The sequence below is a fragment of the Notamacropus eugenii genome, chromosome 6, assembly GCF_028372415.1.
Source record: "Notamacropus eugenii isolate mMacEug1 chromosome 6, mMacEug1.pri_v2, whole genome shotgun sequence".
Lineage (NCBI taxonomy): Eukaryota > Metazoa > Chordata > Mammalia > Diprotodontia > Macropodidae > Notamacropus > Notamacropus eugenii.
The window spans coordinates 107,240,664-107,256,808 of record NC_092877.1 but is presented as its reverse complement, the minus strand read 5'-3'; the positions used below and the strand labels follow the sequence as shown (position 1 = coordinate 107,256,808).

Below are 16,145 nucleotides of genomic sequence, written 5' to 3'. Positions count from 1 at the left end.
AAAATGTGATTAATATTTTAATGCAACTTTAAGAAGCATGATGCCTTTGTCACTGTACATTTCACATTAATAGTCATTATATAATTTCTATAGAATTTCTTAGTCTCTACAAGAAATGAGTGAAACAGACAACCTTTCCACATGATCTTTACATGTGTTGAAAGTATACCTATACCATATTATATGAAAAATATAACACTAGGCCCCATTTCACTGGGAGGTCTCATTTACCCACTGAGACTTAATTGCTTCAGTAATCACAGTGGTTACCATTTCTTCAGGTTTTAAGACAACTTCCTGACTTTAAGGCCATGAATAAGAACATCTGTCAAATGTTCAAGTGTTGCTTTGTTTTTTTAAGGGACTTAGATCTATTACTGCTTAGTACCAAGAACAAATGCTGACTCACTTTACCAACTTAAGTATTCACTAGCACCATTAGCACAGCTGCTAATAACTCCATCAATTTTTTAAAGTACATTTTGCTCTAGTCCTGAAGATGGCCACTTGCAATTTACCTGAAGTGGCTGAGCTATCAACTTAAATTAAACCCAATGTTACCCCTTATTAAATGAATAATAATGGCAGTTCACACTTAGATTATTACTTTAAAGTTCATAAGGCACTTTCTTCATAATAAAACTATGAAATAAGTAGTACATGTTATTATTAACCCCAATTCCCCTTTTTATAGATGAGGAAGCTGAGGCACACAAAGATGAAATGACTTGCCTAAGATCACACAGCTACTAAATGTCAAAGGCAAGACTCCAAACTAGATCCGCTGACTCTAGGACAACTACTCCTCTCACTAAACCAAATGCTCAAGAAGACTATAAGGCTGGGGGAAGGCTTTTATGCAACTTCATGCTGATCATCAAGTTAAAAACTTGAAAATAACGGTCATTTTCCAACCAGGCAAAAATGAGACTTTTCAATGTGACATATGGTCAGGGCCACACAATTTTAATGGGGATTGTGGACCTGAGAATGAATGGATCCATTCAAAAAATAACAGTGCTCATTATTCATTTCCATAAGTTCTAATTATAAACAATAAACATCAGGAGCTTGCTCCACTATGAGGATGTATGTGCAGCCATGACAGTAGCCAAATGGGACTCATTAGTCGTATTTTCTGAAGGAACACTAGCCCCTTTATTTTTTCCTGTTACTTGGTAACAATTTAGTAACCAAAATTAGGTAACACTCTAAAATACGTAGTTTGTCAAGAGCCCAAACCACCAGTTCAAATTACATTGCTGGGAAATAGGTCAATTTCATTGTAAAGAACACGAATACTGTCAACAAAAGCATACTTCAGCATGAAGTGAGCCAAAAGCATCTACAGGTTGGCTAAATACTCGCCTCTTCACTTAAAGTTACATTCATAACTATTACATTACATATGATGAAAGAACAGTAATACTGAAACATATCAAGACCTCGGTTCAAAACCTGTCTCTGAGACTTCTTAGCTGTATGACCATGGGCCAGCCACTTAACTCTCCTGAGCTTCAGGGTAACTCTCTAAGACATAACTACCAGGTAAGGGACAAATAAACTGACACAGGAAGCACTCTCACCTACAGATCTCTCCAAGTGCCTCGCAGAAATACCTGCACATAGCCGTCACTGAACATTACTGATTTTAAATGAGCTTCTTCCCAAACTTCCTCATGCATGTGCTCAAAGTCTACAAGAATGTTTTCAATAAACATTGCTTGAAAAGGATAATATTCACAATTTTTCTCCAAGCATATTTAAACTGTGAAAAGACATCAATTCAACGGAAGCTAATAATTTGCATTTAGCAAATGTCACAGTAACTTTTCAGTTGCTCTAAGCCTCATTCAGGATTTTTTTCTTATCCATTCATTCCCATTTTCTTTTCCTCTTAGAAGATTGTGATTAACAAATACTATCCTTCTGGTTTGGCTTTGTTCACTTTGCATTATTTCATAAAAGTCTTTTAATATTTCTTTATATTTCTCATTGCTGTTGATCTTGGTTGCTTCCTAGTATTCCATTAGATTAATGTACCACAATTTACTTAGCCAGTCACCTGATGGACAAATAGGATGCTTCTATTTTTTGCAATTACAAAAATGTAGCTAAGAAAATCTTCGAGCAAATAACAATCAAAACCAGACCAAAGAAGCTATCAAGGTATATTCTCAACAAAGGAATAGGTCAAATGTATTAAAATTTCTGTAACTTTTACTGTATACTATTAGACTACTTTCCCCCATAAGCCTACTGCTGTGAAATTCCATCAGAAATGAATCAATGTACCTATTTCTCCAAATCCCATCAGCACCGAATATTATTGCTTTTATTTCTGCCAGTTCAATGTGTGTGTAAAGTGACAGCTGAAGGCTGGTGCTAATCGGCAAGGGTAAGCAGTTTTTCAAATGATAATTTGTTGTTCAATTGTTTTTTAGTTGTGTCCAACTCTTCGTGACCCCATTTGGGGTTTTCTTGGCAAAGATACTGGAGTGAAGTGCTATTTCCTTCTCTAGTTCATTTTACAGATAAGGTAACCAAGGCAAACAAAGTTAAGTGACTTAGCCCATAAGTTCCTGAGGCCAAATCTGAACTCAGGTCTTTTAAACTCTAGACTCAGCAATCTATCCACTCAGTTACTTTAGCTGCCCATCAAATAATAATGAACAATTAAAATTTTCTTTGAAAACATAGTATCTTTTGACCACTTTTCTATTGTTACTCATGTTTTCTTCCAATCATTGAGTATTTTCTCCTCTTTCAGATACCCTGATATATCTCTTAAAGCTCTCAAAATTATCATCCCCAGCACAGATTTTCTCTGTGCATACTTGGCTTGGTCTTCTGACCTGTTTTCTCTACTCTCATTTCTTAGCAGAAGGTTCAAAGGAGCCTCATCCTATTTTCTTATCTTCTACAACTATTACCCACAGGTGTCCCCACCTGCATCGCTTGGGAATAGCTGCCCCATACCTGGATCTGCTCTCTGCAATCCTACTGTCACAATGTCTTGGTTAAACACACACTGAGCACTCAATGAAACCCTACATGTCAGCTTCACCATGCTCCTTCCCAGAGAAAAAGTATGTATGCATTTTAAAAAAATTATCATGTAAAATCCTTTAAAAAAGTTGTCAGTTTGTTCTGGAATTTCAGAATCTAAGAGGTAGTCAATAAGAGGCTGTGTGGTATAGGGAATAGAAAGCTAGCCTCAGAGACAGGAAGAGAGTTCAAGTTCTACTTCTGACTTGGCAAATCACTTAAATATTCAGTGATCCATACAATTCTCTAGAAGCAGAGCAGGTGATTATGCCAATAAAATCACAGGGCTAGTAAACAACAATAACTAAGTTGTTCCTTCATCCAGGAAAGTCAAATGGTTTTAGAACTATTATTCCCTTTTAATGTAGATAACTCCCAATTGCATCATCTATATTCTACATGTCTAGACCTATTATTGTTTCCAAAATTTGCCTGCTGGATACCTACTGGATCTTCTATCAGAATAACAATGTTAGGTCTGGATACATAAAATTGGCAATTATCTATGAAATGCAGGACTTGATGGACTCACTAGGAGAAAGAACAAAAACAGAGAAGGTCCAATAAAAAGTCAGCAGGGGTGGGAACTTATGGCCTTGAGGACACATGTGGCCTTCTAGATCCTTGAGTGACGCCCACTGACTGAATCTAAACTTCACAGAACAAATCCCCTTAATAAAAGGATTTGTTCTGCAAAAGTTGGACTTGGTCAAAAGGCCACATGCAACGATCTAGAAGGCCACATGCAGACTTGAGGCCACAGGTTCCCCACTCCTGCCATAGAGGGATATACACTTAAGAGGGTGGGAGATGGAAGATGTTCCAACAAAGCAGACAAAGAAAGCAGCAACTTGACTAGGAGGAAGAGAATAGTGTCAAAGGAGCCAAGAGAGAAGCATGTCCAGGAAGAGGGGGTGATCAACAGTGTAAAAAGTTGCAGAGATCAACACAGATAAGGCCTAGGACTAAGCCACTGGATTTAGTTGTTAAAAAAGATGCGTAGTAGATGTGAAAGATCAATTTCAGAAGTGGGAGGCTGGAAGTAAGTTCTTTTTCATCTTCAGACAAGAGTTCCAAATAAATCGATTTAAAAAATATCATTCTTGGAATACGTATCCTTTTAGTTCTAGTAGATAACACTGTTTAACTTGGTGAAATACTTTGTCTGAATGTGAAATCCATACCTTTGTTAGTCCCTCATATTTTCCATAATCTGTACTCTTCAGCCATTCCATCAGTTTGGCATATCGGAGCAAGTCTCTGTGGAAGGGATGGTGATTAGGCAATGTCAATTCAATGGAGTGCTGGGCAAGGGTGGAACTCTGGTCATGTCCCTAAAGAAAATAGATTTGAATAGATTATTCACATACATATAGAAACATCATGGTTACCAATGAATAACTGAAGTGATGACAGAATTTTGAAAAGCAAAAACAAAAAGTATTTTCTCTCTCCTTTTTTTTTTTTTTTAACATATAGGCTATACGCAGCCACTTACGATCACCCCTACAAAACAGCAATTTACTGGCACGAATGGCGCTGGATAATGCACTAGGTTATTTTAAAAACGTAACCATTATAAAATTAAATGATTAGTTGATTTAATTAAAGCTCAGCTCTCACATTTAGTTTTATAATTTCCTAGATCAACTTTTACAGATACATACATACATATATATTTATATATAATACATATGTGTATGTACACACACATACACAGAACATTAATAAACACATCAAATAGGGAGCTGATTTACAACAGAATGTGTCTACATTTATGGCATGCTTTTCTTCACACCTTCCACAGTGTACTTGGGACATGGAAAAATCTGTTTCATAGAATCAAGGGACTTTAGAATATGACAGGATCTTAGGATTCCTCTAGCCCAACCCCTTCATTTGAAAATGATGGACAAGGAGTCAAACTTCTGACTTCTGACTCATTTCTTCTCTTTTTACAAAAAAACCTCTTTAATGCAAGAAAATTCTTCCAGGTTTTGTTCTTAAACATCGAGCTTTTAGTCCCTGACAATTTCTCTCACTGTTCGGGAGCCAAAGGTTTGTCTAAGGTGGCTGGCTTCTCTTCCTCTCTCTTTAATGCTTTTTCCACCAACGCAGAAAAATTTAATAGCACGAATCTGGCTTTAGGGGAAAAGCTAGTTAAGTAAACAGCCATTTAAACAAAGAAACTTGTAAGCCCTTTGGAGCCATCTGTCTGTTGTGCTGGCATACTATCTGATTTGTTCTCCTTATGTGAAAAACATATTAAATCAACTTGGACAGTTACAAAAGTGAGATGGAGACCTAAACTAAGTTGCTTGAAAATCAGACATTGACAGCTTAATCTCTAATTTAATGTTAACATCATTTAAAAATATCTGTTGTCATAAAGATCAAATTTTTATTACTATGTACAAATAGAATTTAATTCTTTTGAATTGTTAAGAAAAAGCTTATAAAGAAATTTGCTGAAAATAGGTCTGAACATAACTATATTTAAAGAATTGTACTGAATATTTAAGTTCTGCTTGCTGTAAGTTTCATTTGGTCTGCATTTTAGGTTAAAATGTAACCATTCTGACTTCTGACTCATTTCTTTTCTTTTTTACAAAAAAACTTCTTTAATGCAAAAAAATTCTTCCAGGTTTTGTTCTTAAACATCTAGCTTTCAGTCACTGACAATTTCTCTCATTGTCTCATATCTAAATGAAAATACTTTTTAAGGGATAAGCATAAAGCTAAATCAGCAATTTAAATACAATAATTTACCTTACTACATGATTTACAAATTAAATTCAAGCAAAAGATAATACAATTTCCCCAAAGATAAATAATCCTAATTTTCCATTTACTGCATGCAGCAGGCTGACTGACTTGAAAAGGAATCATGCTTATGTAGAATAGTCTCAGTATTTTTGACCTAATGATTCTTTTGCTTCTATTCTCTGCTATCTATCTTAATTTTGTTTCATCATTGAAAAAAAGGACATCTAGACAAAATCTGAACAAAAGTAGTTTTAGATAAAACTTGTATCCCCAATGCCTGGAACAAAGTATGTCCTTAAAAAATCCACTCATTACATAAACTACGTATGTACAATGAAATCACAGGACTGGACAAGGCACTTCGCTAAATGTGGAGGAGAAAAAGAAAAAAGAGTACTTTACACTCAAGATGGTCACATTCTAATGGGAGATATGCACACAGGCTTCCTATAGGGGGTAGCTCATGATTCACGAGATGGTACAAGATACATAAAGAATCTAAGAGGGAGTACATTCTAGGTATGGGCAACAGCCTACCCAAAGCCATGAGGCAAGAGATGCAAAGCTGAATTAGACTGAAATGTCAAGGCAGTACATTACCACAAAAAGAGCACTGAACTCGGAATCTATGGAACTCAAATTCTGCCTCTATTATTTTCTCCTGTTTCCTCAAATCTAAAGTGACGAGGTTGGATTAGAGCACTTCTAAGGTCCCTTTCAGCCTTCTACAACCTTAGAGTATATAAATAGGAGTAATATAAAATGGAAAGGCAGGCTGAAGGCAGGTGAATGACTTTAAATTCTAAACTGAGGAGTTTGTATTTTATCTTGGAAGCAATATGGAGTCACTGATGATTTTTGAGCAGGTAAATGATACAGATAAGCCTTTCTCTAGCAAGATTATTTTGGCAACTGTCAGGAGAATGGATTGGAAAGGAATAAAACCAATAGCAGGTAGGCCACTTAGGAGGCATTAGCCCAGGTGAAAAGTAATGTGACTGAACTATGACCAAAATGTCAAACATACAGAAAAAAGAGGTCTAATAGTTAAATGTTGCAAAATTTGCTTTAGGAAACCACCATGCTGATGCATTGAAGTACTCTTCATTTTGATAACTGGTCACTGAAAATAGGTGTTCTTCTACAGATTTCATTTTACTATAAAATGAAATAATGACCCCTTGACATTTACATAAATCAATGTCAAAAGAAAGGTTTTCATATTTCAGTATGTATTAAAATGTAATTTCATTTTTTCTGCTTATCCTTTCTATTTTTATTAAATTAACTCAGTTTTTTCTAGTTTCTTTTCCCCTTAGTTTTCATTGTATGATTATAGCACTAATAGTATAATCATTTCTGTCATGTTAACAGTTGCATAATCTCAGAATTATGACTTTTCTGCAGAAATAAAACAAAATAAGCAGCTAAAAAAGAAATAGCCAAAGGAACATAAAGAATGGCATATGCATTTTTCCTTATGGAAATGGCTTTTTACTTAAAATTATTCTTATTATGAATGTTCTTGAATATTAGAATTACAATTAGTTGAAGAAGTCAGATTCTCATAGCTAGAAATCTTCTCAAGTGCACAAAAGTCTAATAAAAGTAGAAATGATCAATGGTAGACAATAGTTTCAGTGGGAGATGAATGGTAAGTGACTATTAAAGAATCAATTACGTAATTATGTGCCATTTACATGAACAGTATTTTTCAACATATATCCATTTTTTTGTGTATTACTTTCAGAATCTATAAATTCACTATACATACCTTGGCTCTCATTGCGGGTTGAAAACGATTTTTTTAAATTAAATAGAGGACGTAATAGCAGGATTAGGCAAAAATGTAAAGAAATTCTTACAAACTATCACAAGAGCCAACTTCTCAAAGAAAATGATGGATTACATATTGTATGTTTAACAACTGTGACACTGGATTAAACCAACATTTGATCATTCATCAGTGACATGAAGGTTCCCAAATGCCTGTCCCATGCTCTAACAATCTATACGAACAAAGAGATAAAGCGGAAGAATCTAAAGTACTAAGGATAAACATTTTCCAAAGTTTGGCCAAATATATATACCATTCAAAATCTGAAAGAATCAAATTACTCTATTCCCAGCTTTTTCTAGTGCAAAGGGTGATGGCAAGGGGAGGCAATATTTGTTTCTACTAATTTAACCATCATGTTAACTGGGACAATTTAAATCCTAGTTCTCCAGTGGAGAATCCCACATCACAGTATGATTTAACATTTTCTGTAAGTATTCCATCTCCTTCAGGCTAAATATTTTCTCCATTAGAATGGGAATGTTCAAATGGAACTAAGCAACCAGGCCTACTTTCTATGGAGTTCACTGACTTTTTGCACAGAGGATGCCAACTTCCATGAACATATTATTTGACTCTTATTTTACATGCTAACTTAATAACCTTTCAGGTCTGACATGGGACCTACCTTTAAAATTGTTCTTTTTCTGAGGCAATTAACTTTTGAACGTTTCAAAGATGAAGGTTTCTTTTTTCTTCTTGTTTCCATGAACTTTCATCTCTTATTCTTTCAACCAGTTCAACAGAGAATTGTCAGACCAATTTTCATTAATCTGACTCTCATTATATCAATCCTCCATACAGAAACCTTCAATGACTCCCTATTCCTACACACCATTTTAAACTCCTCTGTCAGACTTTCAATGTCTTGTACTTCCTGGTCCCAACCTACCTTCCCCCACTTAGCCTTTTCCACAAACATAGCACCTATTCTTGCTTTTCTGCCTTTCTTTATGTCATTACTCTCATATGGAATATTCTTTCCTCCTAACTTTTACTTATCTAAATCTAGTTACCTCAAGGTAGCTTCATCTGATCTAATTCTCACAGATTTGTTTTTTTAGTCATATACTACCCTACACTGTTGGGCACTGAGAAGCAACATAGTAGACATAAGGCTAGCCATGGAGTAAGGAATGAACTAATGAAAAACCACTCATGAAGAATTTACTATGTGCAGACACTGAGCTAACTGCTAGGGATACCAACAAAAACAAGAAAGACAGTTCTTGCCCTCAAGGAGCTCATATTTTAATGGGAAAAGGCAATACGTTAAGAGGAACTAGAGGTGTGATTGGGGGTTAGGGGAATAGGTATGGCTCAGCATGGCTTGGAAATGGCCAGAAACAGATGTGGAAGCCTGGTTCTTAGCAAGATAAGGTGAAAGCTCATTTATGAGAGCTCAGGCAGAGTCCAGGTACAAGTGGGAGGAGGATGAGGAAGATGGCCAGAGTACAGGAAATGGCTGGGAAGACTGGAATTCTAGTTGAGCCACTGGATTTGACATGGACAAGTCACTTAACCTCTCAGTGCCTCAGGGATTTCTCTAAGATAGTAAGTTGCAGAATAGTTGCAAAACGGCAAGGTAGAGGGTGTTTTCATATAATGAGTTGCTGACATAGGTGAAATCATTGGTCCATACCTCACCTTATCCCCCAAATTACTTGTTACTACTTTATGTGTTGATCTTCTTTTGCCAGTAAAATAGTAAGCACCACACAAAAAAACCAAAGATCTCTATAAGGAAAGTAGAAATTCTACATGCATTAAATATCAGATTAGACCAACTTTTTAATCCATAAAAATAAACACACAAAATTCAAAACATTTCTGCTAGAGGGGTGGGAGAAGAGGAGAGATAAAGAGAGAACGAGTTCTACATTTGTTCACTGACCCTGAAAGTGCTCAATTAATAGTGGGATAAATCTAACACAAACAAGCAACGGTTATTTCGAAACTTTTGTTGCAACATAACATTGGAGTAAACAATAATTATATTTCTCTCATTTTTTCTCTAATTGGAATCTTTTACTTGACTTTGATATTCTCCTCAAAGCACTTGTTGCAGCACTCATTTTTAGGTTCTAAGACTATTGTTACAAGCAGCACTATGTACTATTTTATGAGCAGTGAGAAGACCCATTTTAAGTAAAAAATTCAAGTCATTTGTAGCTACAAACAAAAGAAATCTTCATATAGACTTAGAGTATGGAAAGAACTACATTGGTTATTGTATCCATTTATGTAAATAGTAGCACTGCCAATAGCATGTCTCCCTGCAGACTCTAAAGAATCAAATCAAATTAAGAATGTGAATTAATATTATCTGTGACTCCTAAGTCTGTTGTTTTCCCAAAAGAATTATTTAATTTAATTATATAGGAATAAATTCATTTATAGTTTTAAGTCACTAGGTCAAAACAAATAAAAAATTGGTGCATTTCTCCCAGCATTCAGACCCACCTTTCTTCCTATCAGGCTTTTCAGGCCCAGAGGATACGATCTTCTAAGACACACAATGGCAGCTGTAAATGCAGTTATTTGGCAGCTTTATATGAGTACTGTCAAGTTATAAATTTATAAAGCCAAGTCTGCAGCTTTCAGTTAGATTTAGCAAGCTTGACAAATAAAACATCAAAATAGATTAGAGATGTTTGAGTCAAACCCATGTACTCACAGGAAGTGAAAGAAAGTTGTACTTGCTATAGAGCTGAAGAAGGGCCTGAGTAAACTAAGTGGAGATAAAATATAGGATCATAAGTATTTTAGAAAGCTGAAAAGCTGAAAAAAAAGAAAGAACCCAACAACTGAAATCATATATCCTGAAAGGCAACAAGAACAAATTCCCTAAAATATTTTAAAAATTCCTGAATACAGTTTTCCAAATCTCAAAATTACACAATGAATTTTACATTATCAGAAATTAAGTTCAGCTTTATTCACAGCCTCTTTCTTTAGTATAGGGATTGTTAAGCGAGAGGCCTTTGTATTTTAAAAAATATTTTGATAACTGGTTTGATAATTGGTTTCTCACTTGTAATTTTATGTATTCTATTATATACATTTAAAAACATTATTCAAAGAAAGGCTCCACAGATTTCAGCAGACTAACAAAGGGATCCATGACACAAAAAAACTTAAGAACCTTGGCTTCAACACAATCAGTTATGGTTTTCTTTCCATCTAAAAAAGTAGACAATTTTATTTACCTAAAAATATCAGTTAGAATCGTAGACGAAAAAAAAGGTGTGTGTGTGTGTGTGTATTCCAGTGGTGAACATTATTAAGGATATATATGACTGTAGTAGAAGTGGGCTAGTCATGTACCACAAATGAGAGAAAATAGATGATCACTTTTAGTGGTATGCATTATTTCCAAGACATTAAAAAAAAAGGATCATCTCTAGTTTGTTGGGTAGATCCTTGATGTAGGGTTTATAAAACACATAGGCAAGGTCATATAAAATAAGTTTTGAAAGATTTTTGATTTGCATGAGTGAAGGGAATGCCTACAATGATGAGGATGGATCCTCTTTCAAGAACTATCTATCTATTGTGACATACACATGGTAGTTTTCTCTGAAAATTTCAGAATAAGTACTATGCGAGATCATTAATATCACCTGTCAGAATGTGTCAAAGGTAAAGCAGTGTGTAAAATAACTCAGCAATAACTTTTTTCACTGGATGTGCAATTTATTGTTGTAGAAAGTTCCAGATGAGGAACCTACCAAAGATCAGCACCTTCTCTGCAACTTAAAGTTTTAGAATTGCTGGGGCACAGAGAAGTTAAATGACTTGCCCAGTGTTATAAAAGCAAATAGTCATCAGAGGTGAGATCTGAACCCAGGTTATTCTGGCTCCAAGGCCAGCTCTCTATCTACTTACTATGTCATGTTGCCTCTCCTGTAATACAAAAGTTTATTTAACTCTTTGTTGGACTTCTACAGAACCAAAGAAGTTACAGTTGGAAGAGACCTTAGAGATTATGTAGTTCAATCAATTATTTCATTTTACAAATGAGAAAACTGAGGCCAAGAAAGGGAGAATTAGCTTTCTAGAACTTCAGAATTCTCTCTCAGAGAAATAAATATATGTGTATGCATGGTGCAAATGAATTCAGAATTAAGAGCACAAAAAACCTAAGTATGTGTAAACTGCACTATAGGATGTGTTGCTAAGGTGGTTTTAAAGGGGTACACAAATGCTAATTTAAATGCATGATAATCTTTTGAGAAACTCAAGGTTTAAAAACAAAATACTGATAGGCTTAGGAAAGTTTTAGCTTAACTAGAAAAGTAAAATTACCTGTTGAACAAAAACATTGTTAAGATGACTGGCAAGTCTTCGGGCAAACTGCTCTCGTAAATCACCAAAACGTTGTTGCTGCTGTTTGACTGCGTGAAGCATGTCATGTCCTGAAAAGAAAGCAAGAATCCCACGAAAAATTTAGACGTATAAAACACTTAACATGAGACTTAATATTCAAGATGACAAAGTTTAAAGTAGTAATACAATTTCAAGATTTGAAAAGAGCCAAAAGTTTAGATCATCTACTCATTTGTTTAGATGATAACAAGGAGATTTTTCCAAGTCCATGAAAACCTTAAAAAATAAATGATTCATTTAGACTGGAAACAAAAGGCTCTAAATGTTTTCCCTCTTCTAATCAATCAATCAATCAAATTAAATTAATAATGAAAAGCATTATGCTAGGCTGGCTAACAATGTCAGCATATAGTGGATTAGGGACTGATTTAAAAAAAAAAATTCTTTCAAGACAGCAGAGACATGTGTGAAAAAAACAGTGAAACCTGCTAGCTGTAACTCACTGGACCACAACAGATGTATCATTTCCTTTCCTACCAAGTCAGCAGGTTAAGATTTTTAAAAAATAATCGATGTAACTATAATATCTGTACAAATTTGATTTAAGAAGTATGCTACCTGGACGAAGAGCTACATTCATACACTGTAGAAGGGCATCAGCTGCATTGGTACAGGCCTCAATGCCTCTAGAAGAAGAAAGATCTCCTTCCTGAAGAGCCTTTATGTGACCTTTTGCCAAGTCCATGTGGTTCTGGAATGCATGTAGTAGATAGAGGTTATATATACATAACTTTAGGCAACGTACTGATACTAGATTTAAAATATTATTCAATCTAAGCACAACTCTCTCCCATGGTGGAACTACGGCTCTCAGCTTTTGGAGCTGTAGGGTGTAAGGTGTCAGCCTACTCACCACAAGGAACTCTATCTCTGACAGGAGCTTCACGTTGTTGGTGTTACTAAGATGAATTAAGTGGTTGCTTTCTGAGATCTGGTCCATCTGTTCTTTCACGCTCTGCAGCATCTCTTCATAGCTGCTCAGCTTCAGCTCAATCTGGTCCACCTCCCTAAGAGCCTCATCCAGCAGCTTCATCAGGATATTCACCTGTTTCTCGGAGGCCATGATCGACTGAATGTTTGCCTGCAAAGTAAAGAAGGATATCTGAAGGGCCCGTTAAATGGAAGCCAGAAAGAAACAGGCTTCATGATGACTTGGGAAGGCACAAGTTAACATTGTATATGTCTACTGTAATTCTTATTTTGTTAAACATTAACCAATTACATTTTAATCTGAAACAATGTTTTGCATAATAACCGTTTTCATGTCATTTCAGATCCTTTTTTTTTTGTCTCTCCAAATAAAATGTCAAATCCTTTCTTATGCTGTGTTTCCTGATGGAGCTTAGCGGAGTGCTGCATAAGGCCAGAATGCAGAAATAAAGTTTATTAGTGAGATGCAGAAATGTTTATTACTGAACTCCTTCTTTTATTCTCATTAGTACAGCCTGAGTTCTCCTCAGTTCTCCTTCCACTGGAACTTAAGCTAATGTCATGTTTGACTAGGGATGATATTGATGCAAAATTTAATTAAAAATGATTCAACAGGGAGTCAGTCATTCACTAGCTTACAGACATCTCTGGGCCTTGTAATTCCTTCATTTTTAAATGAGGCTTTGCTTAGATGATTTATAAGATTCCATCTGGTTCTAAAATTCTACTATTCATTATAATTTTAAACCGTTCTTCATTCTGAATATTTCATAATTTGTTTCCTTGTTTTCCCCCTCCACTGTGTCCAGTTTGGCATTTTAAAATGTATTTCAAATTTAAAACAGCAGTTCCAAAAGTGTCCTGTTTACTTGTCCCCTTCTGAACTTCTTTCTGCTCTCTTGTTTAGTTTTTTAAATAATTCACAGATGCTCTGTTCTTTCTTTCCTTCTTTTTTAAAAAATATCTGTCACTTTCTTACTCCCAGTTCCTTCCATTTTAAAAAAAAGTTGATGTTTATGTGTTAGGGAATCCTGGTATTAATGAAGAAATCTTTAAATACTCATGGAACAAATATAAAAATTGATAATGTGCAGAAATCACAAATTAGGTATAGGTAAATATGGAAAAGCAGAAATTTTACATACCAAAACTATAGATAAGTAATGAAATAAGATTAAAAGTGAATAAAGATACAAGGAGTTAGGCCCACATCAGAACTAAAATAATTTATTAAATAGAACCTTGGTGAAAAAGCATTTTTTTAAAAAAATGAAGACAATATAGATATTACATATTAGATTCTATGGAATGTATCTATATCATTTTTCAAAGGCAAATTTACAGTGCTGAATGTCTATGTCAGGAAAGCAAAGTGAAACTTACTGAACTGGGTCTATACTTTATATATAAAAGGCAAAAGAACAAAGCAATAAACCAAAATAAAAAATTAAGTGAGAAATAATCAAGATATTAGTTGAAATTATATTTGAATTTGATCTGACTAGTGCAGAACAAATTCTTTATAAAATTAAAATTTTATAACAAAATAAAAAAAAATTATAAGTAAAACCTAGAGCTATCTGGAAACCCAGAAAACTGATTAACAATGAGCAAGTCTAATCTTTTTTAAAAAGAAAGTCATAATTACCAAAATTAAGAATGCAAAAGAGGAGTTCACAATGACTGTGATAAGCTCACTACCGATTTGATTGGCTCAGGTGGCTAAGATTCAGGCTGCCCTTGACACAACTTCCTAGTCACCTGAGGGCATAAAAAAGCCCACCCACATGTAGTCACTACCCTTCAGACTTGACGAATGTCCCCAACTTCTGGAGTCCTCTCACCCTGCCCTGTTGACCAGACAGGTTTCCACATAGAAACTAACTGCTGGAGTATCCATAACCTCCTATTGTTAACTGCTGAATGACCTATAAATGCCTCATTTCATTCCAATATTGAACTTGAACATCTATTGGCCTGAGATAGGCTTGCCCTTTACAAAAAAGATGAACAAAAATATCAGAGAATACTACGTATAGTTCCAGGTTAATGAATTTAAGATTCTAAAACAAATGACCAACATATTATATCAATAATGGCAAAAATAGAGACTATATCATTCTATCATATAAAGGCCTTAAAAATAAATAACAGAACACAGAATAGAAAAATCTTTCCTTAACATGATTAAAAGTATAACTTAAAAGACTACCAGTTAATATTTCATAGTATTCCCACAAAAAAAAACAGGTGAGAAATAAAATTTAGTGTTTTACGATTTGCTATCGCATCATCAGAAGAATACTGTTTGATAGGCTGTAACAGGGAGAGGCTTAGAGTTACTAGATATAGCGTACAGTTTCTTAAAGTCAACCCAGGTTGCTTGCTGTCTCTGCTTTCATCCACGGCCAGTCAGCTGTCTGGCTCTCTACCAAGACAGAGGCACTGATGGACTTAACTCAATGAACTGTATACCTAGCAGCACTCTTGGTCATGGCAATATACGTTTTCTCATCCATTTGCTTTTTCCTACATGGAGAAACCCTCTTAAGTGATCATGGAACAGGCTGAAGAGACTGTGTAATACTTTGGAGAATAATGAAATCATTTCATTATCTTCTAAAAACAGGAGCCTCATTATCCATAGCAGGGGTTCTGAATTAACCTGGGTTCCATAAATTTGTTTGTTTTTTAAAATATTTAGATAACTACTATATAATCATATTAGAGATAATGTTTCTTTTGTAACCTCATGTATTTCACGTAAAATTTGGAAAGAACTGTTCTGAGAAGGGGTCTAGATTTCACCATTCTGTCAAAGGGGTCTATGACACAAAAATGGTTCAGAATCCCTAATCTGTACAAATTCTCTCTCTCACTTAGACTCTCAGCATATCAATCCACAACAGAGACAATGTCTCCTAGACTTCCGCCTTGTTTGGTACTGACAAAAACTGTTAAATAAAGTTGACTGTGATTCCATCTGTCAAGTAACCTTGTGCAATCTGAAGAGACATAAAATATACTTCTTTGAAAGATTCTCCTTTGTTAAAATATAGAGCATATATTTATGGTTTCATATGTAACCTTATTCCTTCTTTTGTGTGTTTACTTATTTTTTGATGATGGTTATTCATCTCTTACTTTAACCATTTGCTTCATAAAGAATCTGTTC

At 34.9% G+C, this 16,145-nt stretch overlaps 1 protein-coding gene across 4 annotated transcripts in view; it reads right to left on the bottom strand.

The window, feature by feature from the left end:
• Nucleotides 1-16,145, bottom strand: part of EXOC1 (exocyst complex component 1) — a 62,747-nt gene that overhangs the window by 27,168 nt on the left and 19,434 nt on the right. For all 4 annotated transcript variants that reach the window (XM_072620814.1, XM_072620815.1, XM_072620816.1 and 1 more), the window contains exons 6-9: nucleotides 12,894-13,121; nucleotides 12,599-12,731; nucleotides 11,960-12,069; nucleotides 4,233-4,382 (exon numbers count right to left, since the gene is read on the bottom strand). In XM_072620814.1, the coding sequence (XP_072476915.1) occupies nucleotides 4,233-4,382; nucleotides 11,960-12,069; nucleotides 12,599-12,731; nucleotides 12,894-13,121 (621 nt within the window). The remainder of the gene's footprint in view (nucleotides 1-4,232; nucleotides 4,383-11,959; nucleotides 12,070-12,598; nucleotides 12,732-12,893; nucleotides 13,122-16,145) is intronic.